The 17,530-nt window shown below is 44.1% G+C and overlaps 1 protein-coding gene across 1 annotated transcript in view; it reads right to left on the bottom strand.

The window, feature by feature from the left end:
- The window catches only part of LOC141132844 (aldo-keto reductase family 1 member D1-like), a 67,406-nt gene that overhangs the window by 19,016 nt on the left and 30,860 nt on the right, over nt 1–17,530 (bottom strand). Inside the window, exons 3-4 of the mRNA XM_073621765.1 lie at nt 9,529–9,645; nt 2,148–2,225 (exon numbers count right to left, since the gene is read on the bottom strand). Coding sequence (XP_073477866.1) covers nt 2,148–2,225; nt 9,529–9,645 — 195 coding nt within the window. The remainder of the gene's footprint in view (nt 1–2,147; nt 2,226–9,528; nt 9,646–17,530) is intronic.

The following is a 17,530-nucleotide window of genomic DNA, read 5'->3' as shown; positions in this document are numbered from 1 at the left end:
GTAATACATACAGGGATTTATTTACTAAAGAGAAATCCACTTTGCACTGCTAGTGCACTTGAAAGTGCACTTGGAAGTAAAGTCGCTGTAGATCCGAGGGGGACATGCGAGAAAAATAAAAAACGTCATTTTAGCTTGCACATGATTGGATGATAAAATCAGCAGAGCTTCCACTCATTTCAGATCTACCCCTTAGATTTAGAGCGACTGCATTTCCAAGTGCACTTGCAGTGCAAAGTGGATTTGCCTTTCGTAAATGACCCCCACACTGTTTAAAACAGCTGCCCTCTGGCAATTGCTTAGCAAAGGTAATTATACAATGTAGAATACTCATATGTACAGTGCCTTGAAAAAGTATTCATATCCCTTGAAATTTTCCACATGTTGTCATGTTACAACCAAAAATGTAAATGTACTTTTTTGGGATTTTATGTGATAGACCAACACAAAGTGGCACATAATTGTGAAGTGGAAGGAAAATGAAAAATAGGTTTAAAAATTTTTACAAATAAATATATGAAAAGTGTGGCGTGCATTTGTACTCAATACTTGTCAAAGTCAATACTTTGTAGAACCATCTTTCACTGCAATTACAGCTGCAAGCTTTGTGAACAGCAATTTTCAAGTCTTGTCACAGATTCTAAACTGGATTTAGGTCTGGACTTGGACTGGGCTATTCTAACACATGAATATGCTTTGATCTAAACAATCCCATTGTAGCTCTGGCTGTATGTTTAGGGTCATTGTCCTGCTGGAAGGTGAACCTCCACCCCAGTCTCAAGTCTTTTGCAGACTCTAACAGGTTTTCTTCTAAGATTGCCCTGTACTGTATTTGGCTCCATCCATCTTTCCAACAATTGCTGAAGAAAAGCATCCCCACAACATGATGCTGCCACCACCATGTTTCACGGTGGGGATGGTGTGTTCAGGGTGATGTGCAATGTTAGTTTTCCACCACACATAGCATTTTGCTTTTAGGCCAAAAGGTTCCATTTTGATCTCATCTGACCAGAGCACCTTCTTCCACATGTTTGCTGTGTCCCCCACATGGCTTCTCGCAAACTGCAAACGGGACTTCTTATGGCTCTCTTTCAACAATGGCTTTCTTCTTGCCACTCTTCCATAAAGGCCAGGTTTGTGGAGTGCACAACTAATAGTTGTCCTGTGGACAGATTCTCCCACCTGAGCTGTGGATCTCTGCAGCTCCTCCAGAGTTACCGTGGGCCTCTTGGCTGCTTCTCTGATTAATGCTCTCTTTGCCAGGCCTGTCAGTTTAGGTGGATGGCCATGTCTAGGTTTTCAGTTGTGCCATACTCTTTCCATTTTCAGATGATGGATTGAACAGTGCTCCGTGAGATGTTCAAAGCTTGGGAAACATTTTTATAACCTAATCCTGCTTAAAACTTCTCTGCAACTATGTCCCTGACCTGTCCGGTGGGTTCCTTGGCCTTCATGATGCTGTTTGTTCACTAAAGTTCTCCAACAAACTTCTGATGGCTTCACAGAACAGCTGTTTTTATACTGAGCTTAAATTACCACAGGTGGACTCTATTTAATAATCAGCTGACTTCTGAAGGCAATTGGTTCCACTAGATTTTAGTTAGGGGCATCAGAGTAAAGGGGGCTGAATCCAAATCAACACCACACTTTTCAGATATAAATTTAGATTTTTTTTTAAAACCATTTATCATTTTCCTTTCACTTCAAAATTATGTGCCACTTTGTGTTGGTCGATCACATAAAATTCCAATAAAATACATTTACTTTTTTGGTTGCAACAGGACAAAATGTGGAAACTTTCAAGACATGAATGCCCAATACTTCATTTGATTAAAAAGGAAATTTAAAAAATGGTATATAGAATTTTTTTAGCACTGAAAATATTAAATAAAATATATAAAACATCACTATAGATGGCCCTTTAAGATTTCACAGCAGACGCATCTTTGAATATGAAAGGACTCAGAAGCCTACATCAAAAGGCATGAATTGGCCTAAATGTGGCCAATTATCTTACGTGCTAGAAAGGGAACCCTTTGTGTTTGTTTCTTCCACCAGTATGTCCTGTTCTGGTAGTGACAGGTTGCCTTTATGATGGAGAGCATGTCCATGTTTTCAATCAATTCCAGAAGTTTCCATAGCCTTACCTCCCATGTAGCACAGAGGTCTGTCTCATGGTAAAGAAATTTTCCATTTTCATCCCTTGGGTAGATTTCATCCCCCGGCTAAAAACAAATATACATAAATAAAAGCAGACATCATATGAAGCTATAACTTATGCTAGCTGGTTTGAGTCCTCATTATTACTCTAAAGATCCCAGAGGACTCCATAGACCTACATTGATCTATTGTGACAGGCAATTGGGCATTACAATTCAGACTCAGCTGATCCCTGTTGAATCAGCCGAATTTTGATCCATTTATGGCTGGCTTAAAAAGTCTGATATTATCATGACTTGCATCTCAAAAAGACCCAATACAGCAAATAATAGCGATTATGACAACACAATAATCAATAAACCGTATTGCACTTTAAAACTGAACTCCAGGCAGATATACAAGACACAAAATAAAGAGGTTGTAAAGGAAACAAACATAGTCTACTTACCTGCTTTGTGCAGTGGTTTTGCACAGAGCAGCTTCAATCTTCCTCTTCTCGGGTCTCCTGTTGGTGCTCCTCCCTCCTTCTGAGTGCCCCCATAGCAAGTTATTTGCTATAGTGGTAGTGGCACTCGTGCAGGTTCAATCTCGAGCCAGACTGTGTGTGTTCACTGATACACACAGCATAGCTCAGCCTGCCCCTGCTCCCTCTTCACAGGCTGTGACTGACAGCCAATGGCTCCTGCTGTTACCGCCATGTCCAGTGAGGAGGGAGAGAGCAGAAAGAGCTGCTGCTCTCGTGTACAGCGCTGGATTGATATCATGCTCAGGTAATGCAATAACCCTCCATGGCGGTATTCCCAAGTGTGGCTCAGGGTTACATTTCAGTAGCATTAGCAGTAACCCCGAGCCACACTCGGGATTGCATTGCAGAATCCTGGTACAGGTTACTTACCTTGTCCCCAAGATCCTGCGATTTCCCCCTGCTGTATCCCCTGCCAGATCTGTGTGCCCAATGCTCTGTGTGCCGGGCTCCGTTCCCTGCGAGCGTCGGGACCAGGCCCGGATTTACTCCCTTTGACGCCCCAAGGCCGGGTCCTTCAATGCCGCCCCCCCCATCAGTGTCCTCTGCCCCTTAAGACACACATTAGACTGCCTTACCGAGAGCCATTTAGAGCCAGGAAATGTGGGAGCCGGAGTTTGGGGGCGGAGCAAAGCTGCTCTACTGTAATGCTATTTTCCTTCTTTCCTTCTATTGTGCGGAGGGGCTTAGAGAAAAGGCAAAGTAGAGGCAGGCGCTGCATCGCTGTGCCCAGTGTCGGCAGTAAACACAGGAATCAAAACACATCCGAACTTGTGCACTCACTCACAGGGCCGCTGTTAGGAATCATGGGGCCCTCGCCCCCTAAGGGGGTAGAAGAGGTGGGGGAGGGAGGTGAGAAAGGGTGAGAAGAGGAGGTATGGGGGTGAGGAGGCAGAAGAGAGAGGGGGTGAGAAAGAGAGAGGGGGAGGGGATTGGGGTTGTGAGGGGGAGTGGGGTGAGAGAGAGGAGGGGTGGGAGAGAGAAGGGGGCTGAGAGGGAGGAGGGGTGAGAGAGAAAGTTGGTAAGAGAGGGGGGTAGCTGACAGAGAGGGGGGGTAGCTGACAGAGGGGGGAATAGCTGACAGAGGGGGGAATAGCTGACAGAGGGGGAGTGTAGCTGACAGAGGGGGAGTGTAGCTGACAGAGGGGGAGATTAGCTGACGGGGGGGGGGGTAGCTGACAGGGGAGAGAGTAGCTGACAGAGGGGGGAATAGCTGACAGAGGGGGAGAGTAGCTGACAGAGGGGGAGAGTAGCTGACAGAGGGGAGAGTAGCCGACAGAGGGGAGAGTAGCCGACAGAGGGGGAGAGTAACTGACAGAGGGGAGAGTAGCTGACAGAGGGGAGAGTAGCTGACAGAGGGGGAGAGTAGCTGACAGAGGGGAGAGTAGCTGACAGAGGGGGGAATAGCTGACAGAGGGGAGAGTAGCTGACAGAGGGGAGAGTAGCCGACAGAGGGGGAGAGTAGCCGACAGAGGGGAGAGTAGCCGACAGAGGGGAGAGTAGCCGACAGAGGGGGAGAGTAGCCGACAGAGGGTGAGAGTAGCTGACAGAGGGGAGAGTAGCTGACAGAGGGGAGAGTAGCTGACAGAGGGGGGAATAGCTGACAGAGGGGAGAGTAGCTGACAGAGGGGGGAGTAGCTGACAGAGAGGGGAGAGGCGGACAGAGAAGGTGTAGCTGACAGCAGAGGGGGGGGTAACTGACACAGGGGGGGTAACTGACACGGGGGGGTAACTGACAGAGGGGGGTAACTGACAGAGGGGGATAACTGACAGAGGGGGGGTAACTGACAGAGGGGGGGTAACTGACAGAGGGGGGTAGCTGACAGGGGAGCTGACAGAAGGGGAGTGGCTTACAGAGGGGGAGTGGCTTACAGAGAGTTAGATGCTGACAGAGGGGTCGATAGGGCAGATGAGAAAGATACCTCAGTGAGGACTCCAGGAGACACAGCAAAGCACACACCAGACAAGGAGGCGGGACTCCGGGCGGCCGCAATCACCCACAGTCCAGCCCCGCCTCCACATGTGAGCAATCACAGACTCTCATGTCCGCCGCCCGCACGTGACCTATTCAGCCAATCACAGGCTGAATAGGTACGCCCGCTGCCCACTGAGCTCGGTTCGGATGCGGAGCGCACAGGCAGTAATAAATGTGTAACAGTGATGGCACGGGAATCGGGATGCTGAACTGCTGCTATATGTGCCCGGATTTCAGGCGGCTTGAAAACCGGGCACATGTGTCCAAAACCGGACAGGTGGCAATCCTAGCGGCACCGCCCCTGCACCACTGCCGCCCCGAGGCCTGGCCACAGTGGCCTTTTGGGAAAACCGGCCCTGGTCGGGACGTATGGGGGTGGAGCCCGGCTGTGAATTCAAAAAGTACAAAATACATAACACATACAGTATACTGTAATCTGTATGATTACATTACTGTATCAAATCATTTCACATCCCTTTTGTCCCTAGTGCTTTGTCCAATGCCCTGCATGCACTTTTAGTTTATATACCGTGTACTGTTCCTTCTGCCTGGAAACTTGAGATTGTCCATGGCAACCAAAAAGTGTCCCTTTACGTCAAAAGTGGTTTTAGACCAGCTAGAAACCAGTGATAGTAAATTAGAACACTTGCAGAATTGAGCAATAGTGAATCATGGGGAAATTAATTTTATTATTATTATATTATTTCTTATAATTATATATTATATTTTATGATTTTGTGTTGCAAACTTTATTATACCCGGGATGTCTACTAGACTCTTGTTTGGACAGGTTTAAGTGTGTTGTTACTAAGAACTACAGACCTACAATATAAAAACGCCAAATTTCTATGCAAAACAATGTACCGCTTTGAAATCTGACATAATCATACCGCCAGGGAGGCTACGGTAAAAAACCTTATGCCTTTACAACCACTTGAATGTAGCTGTGTATTCACCAATGCATCATTAAATTTATTTTTCTTTTCATTTAAAAATGAAATCTCCTTCAACTGCCCTACACAAAAAAGAGCATTGACCATTGCAACGTAGGGAAGGGAGGGCTGCTGCAAGCGTACCTTTGGATTTTCCCTAAAGTTCAGCTTTAAAGTGGTATATAACTCAAAATGTATTATATTGCAGCTTACCAATCATTAGACATGTGTTAGTTTTCCTTTTTTTTTAAACTTTTTTTATCTGGCCAGTAACAGGCCTCCTGTATTAGCGTGCCCCCACATGTACTAGCAGATTTAGAGCACTAATTTGATAGTTTTTTTCGAATGTGGTAGAATTTTTTCGAATTTGATAATTTTTTTTCAAATGTGGTAGAATTTTTTCGAATTTGACAGTTTTTTTCGAATGTGGTAGAATTTTTTCGAATTTGATAGTTTTTTTTCAAATGTGGTAGAATTTTTTCGAATTTGAGTTTTTTCGAATGTGGTAGAATTTTTTTGAATTTAAGACAGTTTTTTTCGAATGTGGTAGAATTTTATGGAATTTGATAGTTTTTCCGAATACGGTCGAATTTTTTCGAATGCGGTCGAATTTTTTCGAATTAGAATACGAAACGAAACGAATTCCGAAAACGAATGTAACGAATGCAATGAATTTAACTAAACGAATTTAGTTAAATAACAAATCGAAACTAAACTAAACAAATTTTTTCATCCTGCACATATCTACCCCTCGCACTGTACCGATCGGTACACAGAGGGGAGGGAGGTACGTGACGCCGGTTTGTTTACATGTGATCGCTCCGTCATTTGACGGAACGATCACGTGGTAAACGGCCACGATCAGCGGCTATTTACTGTAATCCTTGATGCGATGGTCATGGATGTTCCTGGGTGTGCGCTCCAGGGGGCGCGCGGGAGCAACATTCTGGAATGACGTCCCACGGATGTCAACCCAGAATAAGCCGACCGTGCTGTTGCCGTCTTTCAGCAATGGCCCGGTCGGCAAGTGGTTAAACCACTTCCCGCCAAGAGGCACCTACAGGCATCATTCTGGTATGTATCTCTTTAGTGATTCTTTTTCATGCAGAAGTGATCCGGGTGGCTATTTAGCCACTTGATCACTTCTGTGGGTGGCGGAAAGGGGTCCCACTCCCCCTCCCACGACCACCGCGCCAATGCCAATGCCACATCACTCCCGAGCTCCGGAACTGGACAGTAGAACCCAGGAGTGATGCGGCCTGCGGCACTGGCTGCCCTGAACAGAGAGAGAGGAACTGACGTTGTTCCTCTCTCTCTCTCTGTAATCCCAGAAACCTTGTGCAACGAGTATGTCGTCACTTCTGGTTCCGCCTCTTTGTTTACCTGGCCTCCAACAGCCAGGAAAGCAGCCGATCAGACTGATCTGTGTCTGATCGGCTGCATGGGAGGCTAGAGGAAAGATACGGAGCCTAATACCCCAGATTTCTCCATAAAGAGGACCTGTCACGGCCCATGCTGTCACAAGGGATGATGCCATCTCTGGATGTTTTTGCAGTCAGTCTTCAAGAGGTACGTAAATGGCCTACACCTATAGCAAGGACAATATTTATCTTTGGTCCAAGCTGCACAGTTGGTTTTTAACTATAGGCATGTCTTAGCTGCATAGGCAGTTTTTTGGTAAAAGTGAACTAACCCTTTAAGCAATTAGGAGACTAGAGAACTAGAAGGCCAGGAACCACTGCAAGTTATATCCTATTAAAAGAGAGCGGCACCTCTCTGAAATGCTTTGATTGACAGCTGAAGGCAGGACTGGACTGGGAAAAAAATGTGGCCCCGGACTTCATCCAGACTGGCCCACTTTAATTTTACAAACACGCACAAAAACAGTATATAAAAGCTATACGCAATTGCGCAAAAAAAACAAAAACATTCCACTATTAGGCATAGGTCAGAACTAATATCTGTCCAAGTTTTAACACATTTTCATACAAAAAAATAAATGTTGTAACTTAAAATATACTCCAACTCCTCACTCACCTCTTTTATTATTTCACTTATTCTCCTCTTTATTTTTCTCCTTCTCACATCACTGGGTGAAGTAGGAGGTCCAACATCATGCAGGAACATTGCTACAGCCTCATTGGCTGAAATATCCAAAACCGGCATTGCTGCACAGCCATTGGCTGCCTTTCAGCAATGCAGCCTGTGCTGAGGCTGAGCCGGGTTGCGCACTATGAAGTGAGGTGATGGGCAGTGTGAATGACAGGTCTCTCCCATACCGGCAGGCTGGACAAACCCCCCCCCCGGTTGGGTGCCCCACCCTGAAAGCCACCCAAGCCACCCCCCCTTCATTGGCCATTAGCCATTCTACTTTATTTCTCTTATAGGCAGGGGCATACCTAGAGCATTTGGCACCCGGGGCGGATCTTATATCTGGCACCCCCCAAAACTAACGCAGTTGCAGTGAGGTGGTGCAGGTTTTTAAGTATAAAATGAGATGATGAGGAGGCAGTATAATGCTTCCTTATCACCTGTTAAACACCCTCTGAAAAGTGATCCACTGTGATTCACTCTTCAGAGTACAGCACTAGTGTACCCTAATCTACAGCAATGCCTCTCACAGGGCCAATCCTAGGGTCACAGGCCCCTAGGTGCAGAAATATTTCTGGCGCCCCCACATGGGAGTGGTCATCTTACTAACTACTCCCCTTTACAAATGTTTCTATGGCAATGACTGCAGCCTCATCAGTGCCCATCAATGCAGCCTCATCAGTGCCCATCAGCGCAGCCACACCAGTGCCCATTAATGCAGCCTGATAGTGCCCATCAGCGCAGCCTCATAAGTGGCCATCAATGTTAGTCCCCTCCAGTACTTGGTCTGCACAGCTTCTTCTAACTAGGTCCTGGGTGCAGTGCTTGTCCTGCAGGTGGTTCCTCTGGAGCTGGGAGCCCGGGACCAGCTGTGCACTGCTGGTACATCTGGTCCTCTCCCTTCCTCCTGAGCACCACAGAGCTGGGTAACTAGGGCTAGAGGAAACTGGGGGGGGGGGGCGCGAGATAAGCAGACAGGGACTCCCAAATCCTGTCTACCAATCAGCTAATCTCCCAATTTCCGCTGTGTAGCCGTTTAGAAAAAAAAACTTCTCCAGGTCCCCCCCATGTTTAGTGGGGGTCGGGGGACAGAAAGCGGACTATTTCATCACTTTCGGCTTTAGGCAGATTAATCTGCAGCAGCGCTCCTGGCTGGCTCCTGTGTACTGATAAAGCACAGGCTGGCCTTTAACTGTGTAGTACGCTGCTGCGGATTAATCCGCCCAAAGGCTAAAGTAATGAAATAGTCCGCTTTCTGTCCCCCGGCCCCCACTGAACGCAGGGGGCCCAGAGAAGTTTTTTTTATAAACAGCTGCACAGCGGGAGATTAGCTTATTGGTGGACAGGGTTTGGGAATCCCCACCCACTCTACCTCCGCTGTCACTGAATCCAGGCACTGAGCCATCAGCCCACTGGGAAACTACGGGTATTCCCGATGGCCAGTACATGCCTGGCTGTAGGTCTCAATGCAGTGACACATCCCAACTCACGAGCTTGCCAAAAACAAGCAATGTCTTACCAGCAAACAGACTTGATGTAAACTCTGCAATTTAGTTCCGATCGGACTAGTTGACAGAGGATTTCTATTAAAGAATCATTATGATTGTTTTATACCAGCACAACAAAAGCTTCAATTTGGACAGGAAACCAATCATTGTGGATACATTGTGTATATTGTTTATCTTCCTGCGAACATACTGTTCTTTCCTGGTGATTGCAGCTGCCTCATTTGTTTTAGATTGGAAATACAAATCCTTTGGCAGATAAGACCGTGCCCATACATAGCTGTTTGTCTGGAGTTCAGTTTTATGTGCTACTATAAATACAAATATCTTAGAGGATTGTACCTTAAAGGCCATTGGCAATTCGATAATATATAAATCTACGTAATCCAATCCCAAGGTCTCCAGGGTCTTCTCTAACGTTGGACGAACGCGTTCTGGTGGGTGACACGTATTCCACAACTAAAAAAGATTTTAAAAATGCACACCATTTTTATCTCACCAAGAAATGCCTGCATGAAGTTTGTAAGTGCAACTTCTCACTCAGTATCAGCAAATGATTTACTGTTGATGGGCCTCTATTTTCACCTCAGCAACCGGTGTTCCCAGATCAACAGGTTACTAATCAAAGGGGCAACACAGTAGATTAGTGGATAGCACTTCTGTCTTGCAGCACTGGGATCTTGCATACATGAAAGGAGCAGTTGCCCCACTTTTTCACAGTGGGGCAAAAAAATATTTAGTCAGCCACCAATTGTGCAAGTTCTCCAACTTAAAAAGATGAGAGAGGCCTGTAATTGTCATCATAGGTATACCTCAACTATGAGAGACAAAATGTGGAAACAAATCCAGACAATCACATTGTCTGATTTTTGAAAGAATTTATTTGCAAATTATGGTGGAAAATAAGTATTTTGTCAATATCAAAAGTTCACCTCAATACTTTGTTATCTATTCTTTGTTGGCAATGACAGAGGTCAAACGTTTTCTGTAAGTCTTCACAAGGTTGTCACACACTCTTGCTGGTATGTTGGTTCATTCCTCCATGCAGATCTCCTCCAGAGCAGTGATGTTTTGGGGCTGTCGCTGGGCAACAAGGACTTTCAACTCCCTCCAAAGGTTTTCTATGGGGTTGAGATCTGGAGACTGGCTAGGCCACTCCAGGACCTTGAAATGCTTCTTACGAAGCCACTCCTTCAATACCCGGGTGGTGTGTTTGGGATCATTGTCATGCTAAAATACCCAGCCACGTTTCATCTTCAATGCCCTTGCTGATGGGAGGAGGTTTGCACTCAAAATCTCACGATACATGGCCCCATTCATTCTTTCATGTACACAGATCAGTCGTCTTGTTCTCTTCGCAGAGAAACAGCCCCAAAGCATGATGTTGCCACCCCCATGCTTCACAGTAAGTATGGTGTTCTTTGGTTGCAACTCAGCAGTCTCTCTCCTCTAAACACGACGAGTTGTGTTTCTACCAAACAGTTATACTTTGGTTTCATCTGACCATATGACATTCTCCCAATCCTCTTCTGGATCATCCAAATGCTCTCTAGCAAACCTCAGACGGGCCCGGACATGTACTGGCTTAAGCAGGGGGACACGTCTGGCACTGCAGGATCTGAGTCCCTGGAGGCGTAGTGAGTTACTGATGGTAGCCTTTGTTACGTTGGTCCCAGCTCTCTGCAGGTCATTCACTAGGTCCCCCCGTGTGGTTCTGGGATTTTTGCTCACCGTTCTTGTGATTATTTTGACCCCACGGGGTGAGATCTTGCGTGGAGCCCCAGATCGAGGGAGATTATCAGTGGTCTTGTATGTCTTCCATTTTCTAATTATTGCTCCCACAGTTGATTTCTTCACACCAAGCTGCTTGCCTATTGCAGATTCAGTCTTCCCAGCCTGGTGCAGGTCTACAATTTTGTTTCTGGTGTCCTTCGACAGCTCTTTGGTCTTCACCATAGTGGAGTTTGGAGTGTGACTGTTTGAGGTTGTGGACAGGTGTCTTTTATACTGATAACAAGTTCAAACAGGTGCCATTAATACAGGTAATGAGTGGAGGACAGAGGAGCCTCTTAAAGAAGAAGATACAGGTCTGTGAGAGCCAGAAATCTTGCTTATTTGTAGGTGACCAAATACTTATTTTCCACCATAATTTGCAAATAAATTCTTTCAAAAATCAGACAATGTGATTGTCTGGATTTGTTTCCACATTTTGTCTCTCATAGTTGAGGTACACCTATAATGACAATTATAGGCCTCTCTATTCTTTTTAAGTGGGAGAACTTGCACAATTGGTGGCTGACTAAATACTTTTTTGCCCCACTGTATTGTGCTAAGACAACCAACATGTTTCGGTGGTCAAAAGGAACTCCTCCTTTATCAGGGCTTCAGTTAAACATGAAAACCTTGAATGGACTCAAAATAAGGCTTTCCTATGTGAATCTATGCAGGGAAGCGAATTGCTGGATTAAAAGAATTAAGCTGGCCAAGTGTCCATAGACGCTTCGAAGATCAGGCAAAGATTTGAACCAAGTATGATCAGGCTGATTGTACCCAAGTTAATCGATCAGTCAACTTGGATTCAACCAGCCTGTTGGGATTTTCATGCGATTATTGCCAGCATCCATAGCCGCTAGCAATAATCACTGTGTGTTCTTTCGGAAAGGACAGCTCCTCCGTCGGGAAAACACAATAGCTCCACAGGACCAACACAGACTTTGGTTGCACCTGTGGTTTCAGGAAAGAAAATTGCTCCATTTGGCCTGTCTTTTCTTGACCCGCAGTATCTGCATGAGCAATCAAGACAAGAAGGATAAGAAGTGCCTCTTGGTTGCCTTTTTTTTCATTGAAGTCAAATTCTGGTCAGGACACCAATTGCATAGGGTTTGCATGTTCTCCCAGTGCGTGGCTTGCATTTTCTGCAACACTTCAAAGACATGCTGGTAGGTTAATCGTCATAGTATATTTGTGTATGTATGTGAGATAGGGGACATAGATTGTAAGCTCCCTGGGGACAGGGACTGATATAAATGTACAATATGTAAAGTACTGTGTAAATGCCTATAATAAATAAAGGGAAAGGGGTGACTTGTGTTCTATTGGGTAGATTGTATCTGTATGCACCCCAAGGCTAAAATTTTTAATTTTAAAGTAGATTTGAGGCCTAACTCCGGCCTCCAAACTTTTTATTGCATAAGTTCATATCAAAGATATGTGCACAAGTTCCAGTACAATAATTCCATGTCAATTCCTCTTACTTACACCATTCAATATAACCTTAGTACAATTCCAAAGTTATTACCTTATGTCACCCTCAGTCCAAAATTACATTCTTTCAATTTATTTTATATTTACTTTACATTAATTTCTTTTTTCTTCAAATAATTCAGTTAGATTTATATTTCTTTTTAATCCAAAGTCATTGGGGAGCTACACCACATATCCCATATTTTAATAATACTTGTTAGGTACCCCTCTATGTTCATACATAATCTTCTCATACGATATTATTTGGTTAACTGCTCTAATCCATTTGTTTATAGTTGGGGCCAATGGTTGCATCTATCTAAATGCTATTTGTTTACGTGCCATAAATAAAGTTTATTGTAGCATAATCCTATTGTATTCCAACCACTCTTCCACCTCTAGTAATTCTAATACACATACTCCAATTATATATGGTACTTTCCTGCTAATAATACTAGTTAATTTATCTACCACTTGCTGAAAAATAATTGGCCATTTCTGAACATGACCACATTAAATGTATAAAATCTGCCTCTGGATGATGGCATCGTTTACAATCAGATGAGGGCATTCTTCCAATTCTATGCATTTTTTGAGGGTTAAGATATGTTTGATAAATAATATACACTTGGATTTGTTTATTATTAATAGTGGGAGAAACTCCCACATGTGAGGAGCAGATCCTGCTCCATTTCTCCTTCATCACATCAGGGAGCACATCCCGCCATCTCTCTTATTTTAAGTGGCATTCCACTTAACTTAGCCCTCAACTGGAAATATAGAAAAGATATTAAACCTTTTGGTCCCTGTGATCGTAATATACCTATTAAAGGATACTTGGATACTTTGGGATCTTGACGACCAAACTGGGCCTGAAGCATATGTCTTAACTGTAAGTATTTATAAAAAAACTTATGGGGTATATCATATTGTTGATTCCTATGGTCATATCTGTTTTAGTGAGACTATTCCTTTTTTCCTCCAAAATTCACTATCGGGAGACAACCTTAAGTGTTCTAGAGAGGGGTTATTCCACATGGGGGTCTCTAGGGGGGTATCTTCAAAGCCTGTTTGTTTTTTGACCTCTCTCCATACTGCTCTAGCCAATGTAACTATAACTAAAACTTTATTTTATTTCATTTTGGATAGAATGGAGAAGAGTCAGGGCCTCCCGTCAATATTTTACCACCATCTGTGTTCTTATGATGACTCCATCCTTCTGAAGAGAAATGCAGACAAAGGCATTGTCAGGGAGAGTACTGTAATCTCTGTGATAAGGCAATAAATACCTGTAAGTGTTACACTAAAGTCGGCCATAGACGGTTCTTGCTGAACCGGCCGAGATTTAAACCATGCATGGGCAGGCTGATTGTACCAAAGGTGATCAATCAACTTGGGTACAACCAGCATGTCGGATTTTTCATGCGATTATTGCCAGGGGCTATGGCCGCTAGACGTTAGCAATAATCACTGTGTGTTTTCCCAACAAGGAGGGCTACCCATGCTCCTTCTTCTTGGAAGAACACAATAGCTCCACAGGAGGGATTCCCCCATCAACGCTGACTGTGTTGATGGGTGGGTGGGGGGGGGGAATCAAGCAATTTTCTTTCCTGCAACCGCAAGTCATTTCATCTATGGCCAGCTTTACACATTACTCAGAATGCATGCACTTAATCTGAAAAAAACTAATGCTAGGTGCTAGGCCTACTTTATTTTTATAATAGTGTTCCTTTAAATCCTCTAAGGCCTGGTTAATTGAAGGGTATAATATTATGTCAGTGAGACTGGAACAAAACTGAGTTCTTGGAAGAACATTGTATATAAGCTTCACAGTTATTTCTGTGTGTGGACAGAAGCCATGGAACAGAGCCAGGAGAAATCTGGTGGGTCCTGAAGTTCCTGGAAGTGAAGAAGAACCTGCCATTGACTGGAGGGACCAGCCAGGAAAGAACTGACATACTCCTTGTACATTTTAAACAAGCCGAGACATCTACTGACGCTAGAAGTTCTACAGAGAATATTAGATTACCCATCCATTCCCTGGAACATCGAAAGCCTTCAAAATACCAGAAGTCCTTCCTGAATGAAAGAGAAGTTCTCTCAGCCAAGAACAAATTTATTTTAGTATTTTGGGATACTAATGAGTTGGAAGGAGAGAACATCTCCCCTGTGTTGCACTGAATTGTAAATAAAGGAAAAAGCTACAAAAGTAGCTGTACATGGAGTACATGGATATTGGCCCAAGGGAGCTCCATGTAATTCCTTAAAGTGGACCTGTCATATTTTTTCATGTCAAGTGCATACATGCTAAGTAACATTTAAGTGCATCACTGCCAGGTATTTATTACCTCTCACAGAGATCACAGTACTCCCAATGGCAATGCTTCCATCTACTTTTCTCTCCAGAAGAATGGAGTCACCTTTGTTCAGGCATCATCCTTGATTACCATCTTGTTCCTGTACTGAGATGTAAATCTTGGGACATGTGCAGGTCTTTGCAGTGTACACAGATATCTGACAAAGATCAGGTCCTGCTGCAGCCTCTCAGGTTGTGACATGTTATGCCCCATACACACGGTCGGATTTTCCGATGGAAAATGTCCGATCGGAGCGTGTTGTCGGAAATTCCGACCGTGTGTGGGCTCCATCGGACATTTTCCCTCTGATTTTCCGACACACAAAGTTGGAGAGCAGGAGATAAAATTTTCCGACAACAAAATCCGTTGTCGGAAATTCTGATCGTGTGTACACAAATCTGACGGACAAAGTGCCACGCATGCTCAGAATAAATAAAGAGATGAAAGCTATTGGCCACTGCCCCGTTTATAGTCCCGACGTCCGTGTTTTATGTCACCCCGTTTAGAACGATCGGATTTTCCGACAACTTTGTGTGACTGTGTGTATGCAAGACAAGTTTGAGCCAACATCCGTCGGAAAAAATCCTAGGATTTTGTTGTCGGAATGTCCGAACAAAGTCCGACCGTGTGTACGCCCTATTAGAGATGTGATGTTGCAGTCTGATCAATAAGGGGGGGGGACTGGGTAAATGCTTCCTCCTGCCTGCAGCAGACTGATTACATCACCTCAGCCTAGGCAAAGGCACTAACCAGAGTTTAAATATGGAAAATGTAAGAGCGGTGTGGCAACTTCTCCCCTGAATGTACCATAGCTGTGTTTGTTGGAGCAGGGCACAGACACAGCATGCCTCCCACTGAATACAAATGGCCTAGCTGTAGGCTGGGCACAGACAACAAATCGGGTATCTGCTAAAGAGATCACTGGCATATAGTAACCCTGTTCGGCATCGATTGTTGTTTCTAATTACAGAAATGTCTAAAACCTGAGTGTAGCAATGGTGGGAGAGGGAAACATACTGCGGAATGTACTTCTATTGGAACATTTTGCCAGGGGGCATGTATGGTCTTATAAGGAGCTTTTAACTTTTTCACTGCTTTGAGTAGAACAGGGCAGACTTTATCTCCAGCCAGGACTCATGAAGGAAAATGTCCCACACACCAGTAACACACTGAACTTTTCTGCTTGGTCGTGTTACCATAGTCAACATCCAAAGAGAGTTCTCTATACATAATTATGGCCACAACTTTGTGAACACCTGCCTATCACTCCTACGTGAGCTTGCTTGACACTCCATTCTAAAATTATCAGCTTTATAATAAAGTATTGCGCTCCCACTCCCACCCCCCTTTAGGCTCCCACTCCCATCCCCCTTTAGAAAGACCTTCCACAGGATTTGGGGAATTTGTGCCCATTCGGCCATAAGAACATTTATTAGGTCAGGGACAGATGATGAGTGAAAGGACCTGGCTGCAATACAATTCTTCCCAACGTTGTTCAGTAGGGTTGAGGTCAGGGCTCTGCACAGGATACTCAAGTTCCACACAAAACTGGTCAAACCATGGAGCGAGATTTGTGCACAGGGACAAAGTCATAATGAAACAGAAAATAAATAAATAAATTGTGTTTTCCCAAACTGTTACCACAGAGTTGAAAAAGCACAATTGTTTAAAATGTCTTTGTATACTGTAGAATTAACAGAACCCTTCACTGAAAGCAAATTAACTTATTTGGAGAGGTCTCCACCTATTTTTGGCCATGGGTTGATATGATGGTCAAGTATCCCAAACCAGCGGTCATATAAACGTAAATTCCTATGGCGGGGGTGCAGAGCACCAAGGTTCTACATCTTGTGATGTTTGAAGACTTGACAAGGGTGAGCAGTGGCTCACCTAGAAAGCCAAACTCAGTCTGTCAAAGCTGTAGTGGATTTGAGGGTAAATCTGCCCATTAGCGTCTCGAAGAGCAACAAAAGCAATGGTGGGAACTGCCCAGCATAGCTCACGAAAACATCATTCTCCTAAAATACAAAAATAATTTAATGGTGTCAGTAACTTCTTTCCAGGAACATGTTTCAGTAATTTTCTACTTTCCAGAAACATGTTCAGTAATTTTCATTTTAAATCCCATGTGGCAATTTCTCAGCATATCATAGCTAAGTAGGTCCAAACCAGGAAAACATATTAGCTCCCTTGGTATCATATAGAGTTAGGTCCATATACTGTATATTTGGACACAGGCACACTTTTCATACTTTTGGCTCTGTATGCCACCAGAATACAATTAAAACAAAACAATCCAAATACATTTGAAGTGCAGACTTTCAGCTTTAATTCAAGGGGCTGAACATAAATATCAAGTACAAATTTTAGGAACTGCAACCATTTTTATACACAGACCCCCATTTTCAGGGGCTCAAATATAATTGGACAAATTAATATAATCATAAATAAAATGTTCATTTTTAACATTTTGTTGAGAATCCTTTACTGGCAATGACTGCCTGAAGTCTGGAACCCATGGACATTTACCAAAAACTAGGTTTCCTTTCTGATGCTTTGCCAGGCTCTAACTGCAGTTTTCTTTGTTTGTGGGTCTTTCTGTCTTTATTTTTGCCTTCAGCAAGTTAAATGCATGCTCAATTGGGTGGAGATCAGGTGATTGGCACGGCCATTGCAGAATATTCCACTTCTTTTCCTTCAAAAACTCCTGGGTTGCTTTTGCAGTGCGTTTTGGATCATTGTCC

This window comes from Aquarana catesbeiana, linkage group LG03 (assembly GCF_042186555.1).
Source record: "Aquarana catesbeiana isolate 2022-GZ linkage group LG03, ASM4218655v1, whole genome shotgun sequence".
Classification (NCBI taxonomy): Eukaryota; Metazoa; Chordata; class Amphibia; order Anura; family Ranidae; genus Aquarana; species Aquarana catesbeiana.
This window is presented reverse-complemented; position numbering and strand designations above follow the sequence as displayed.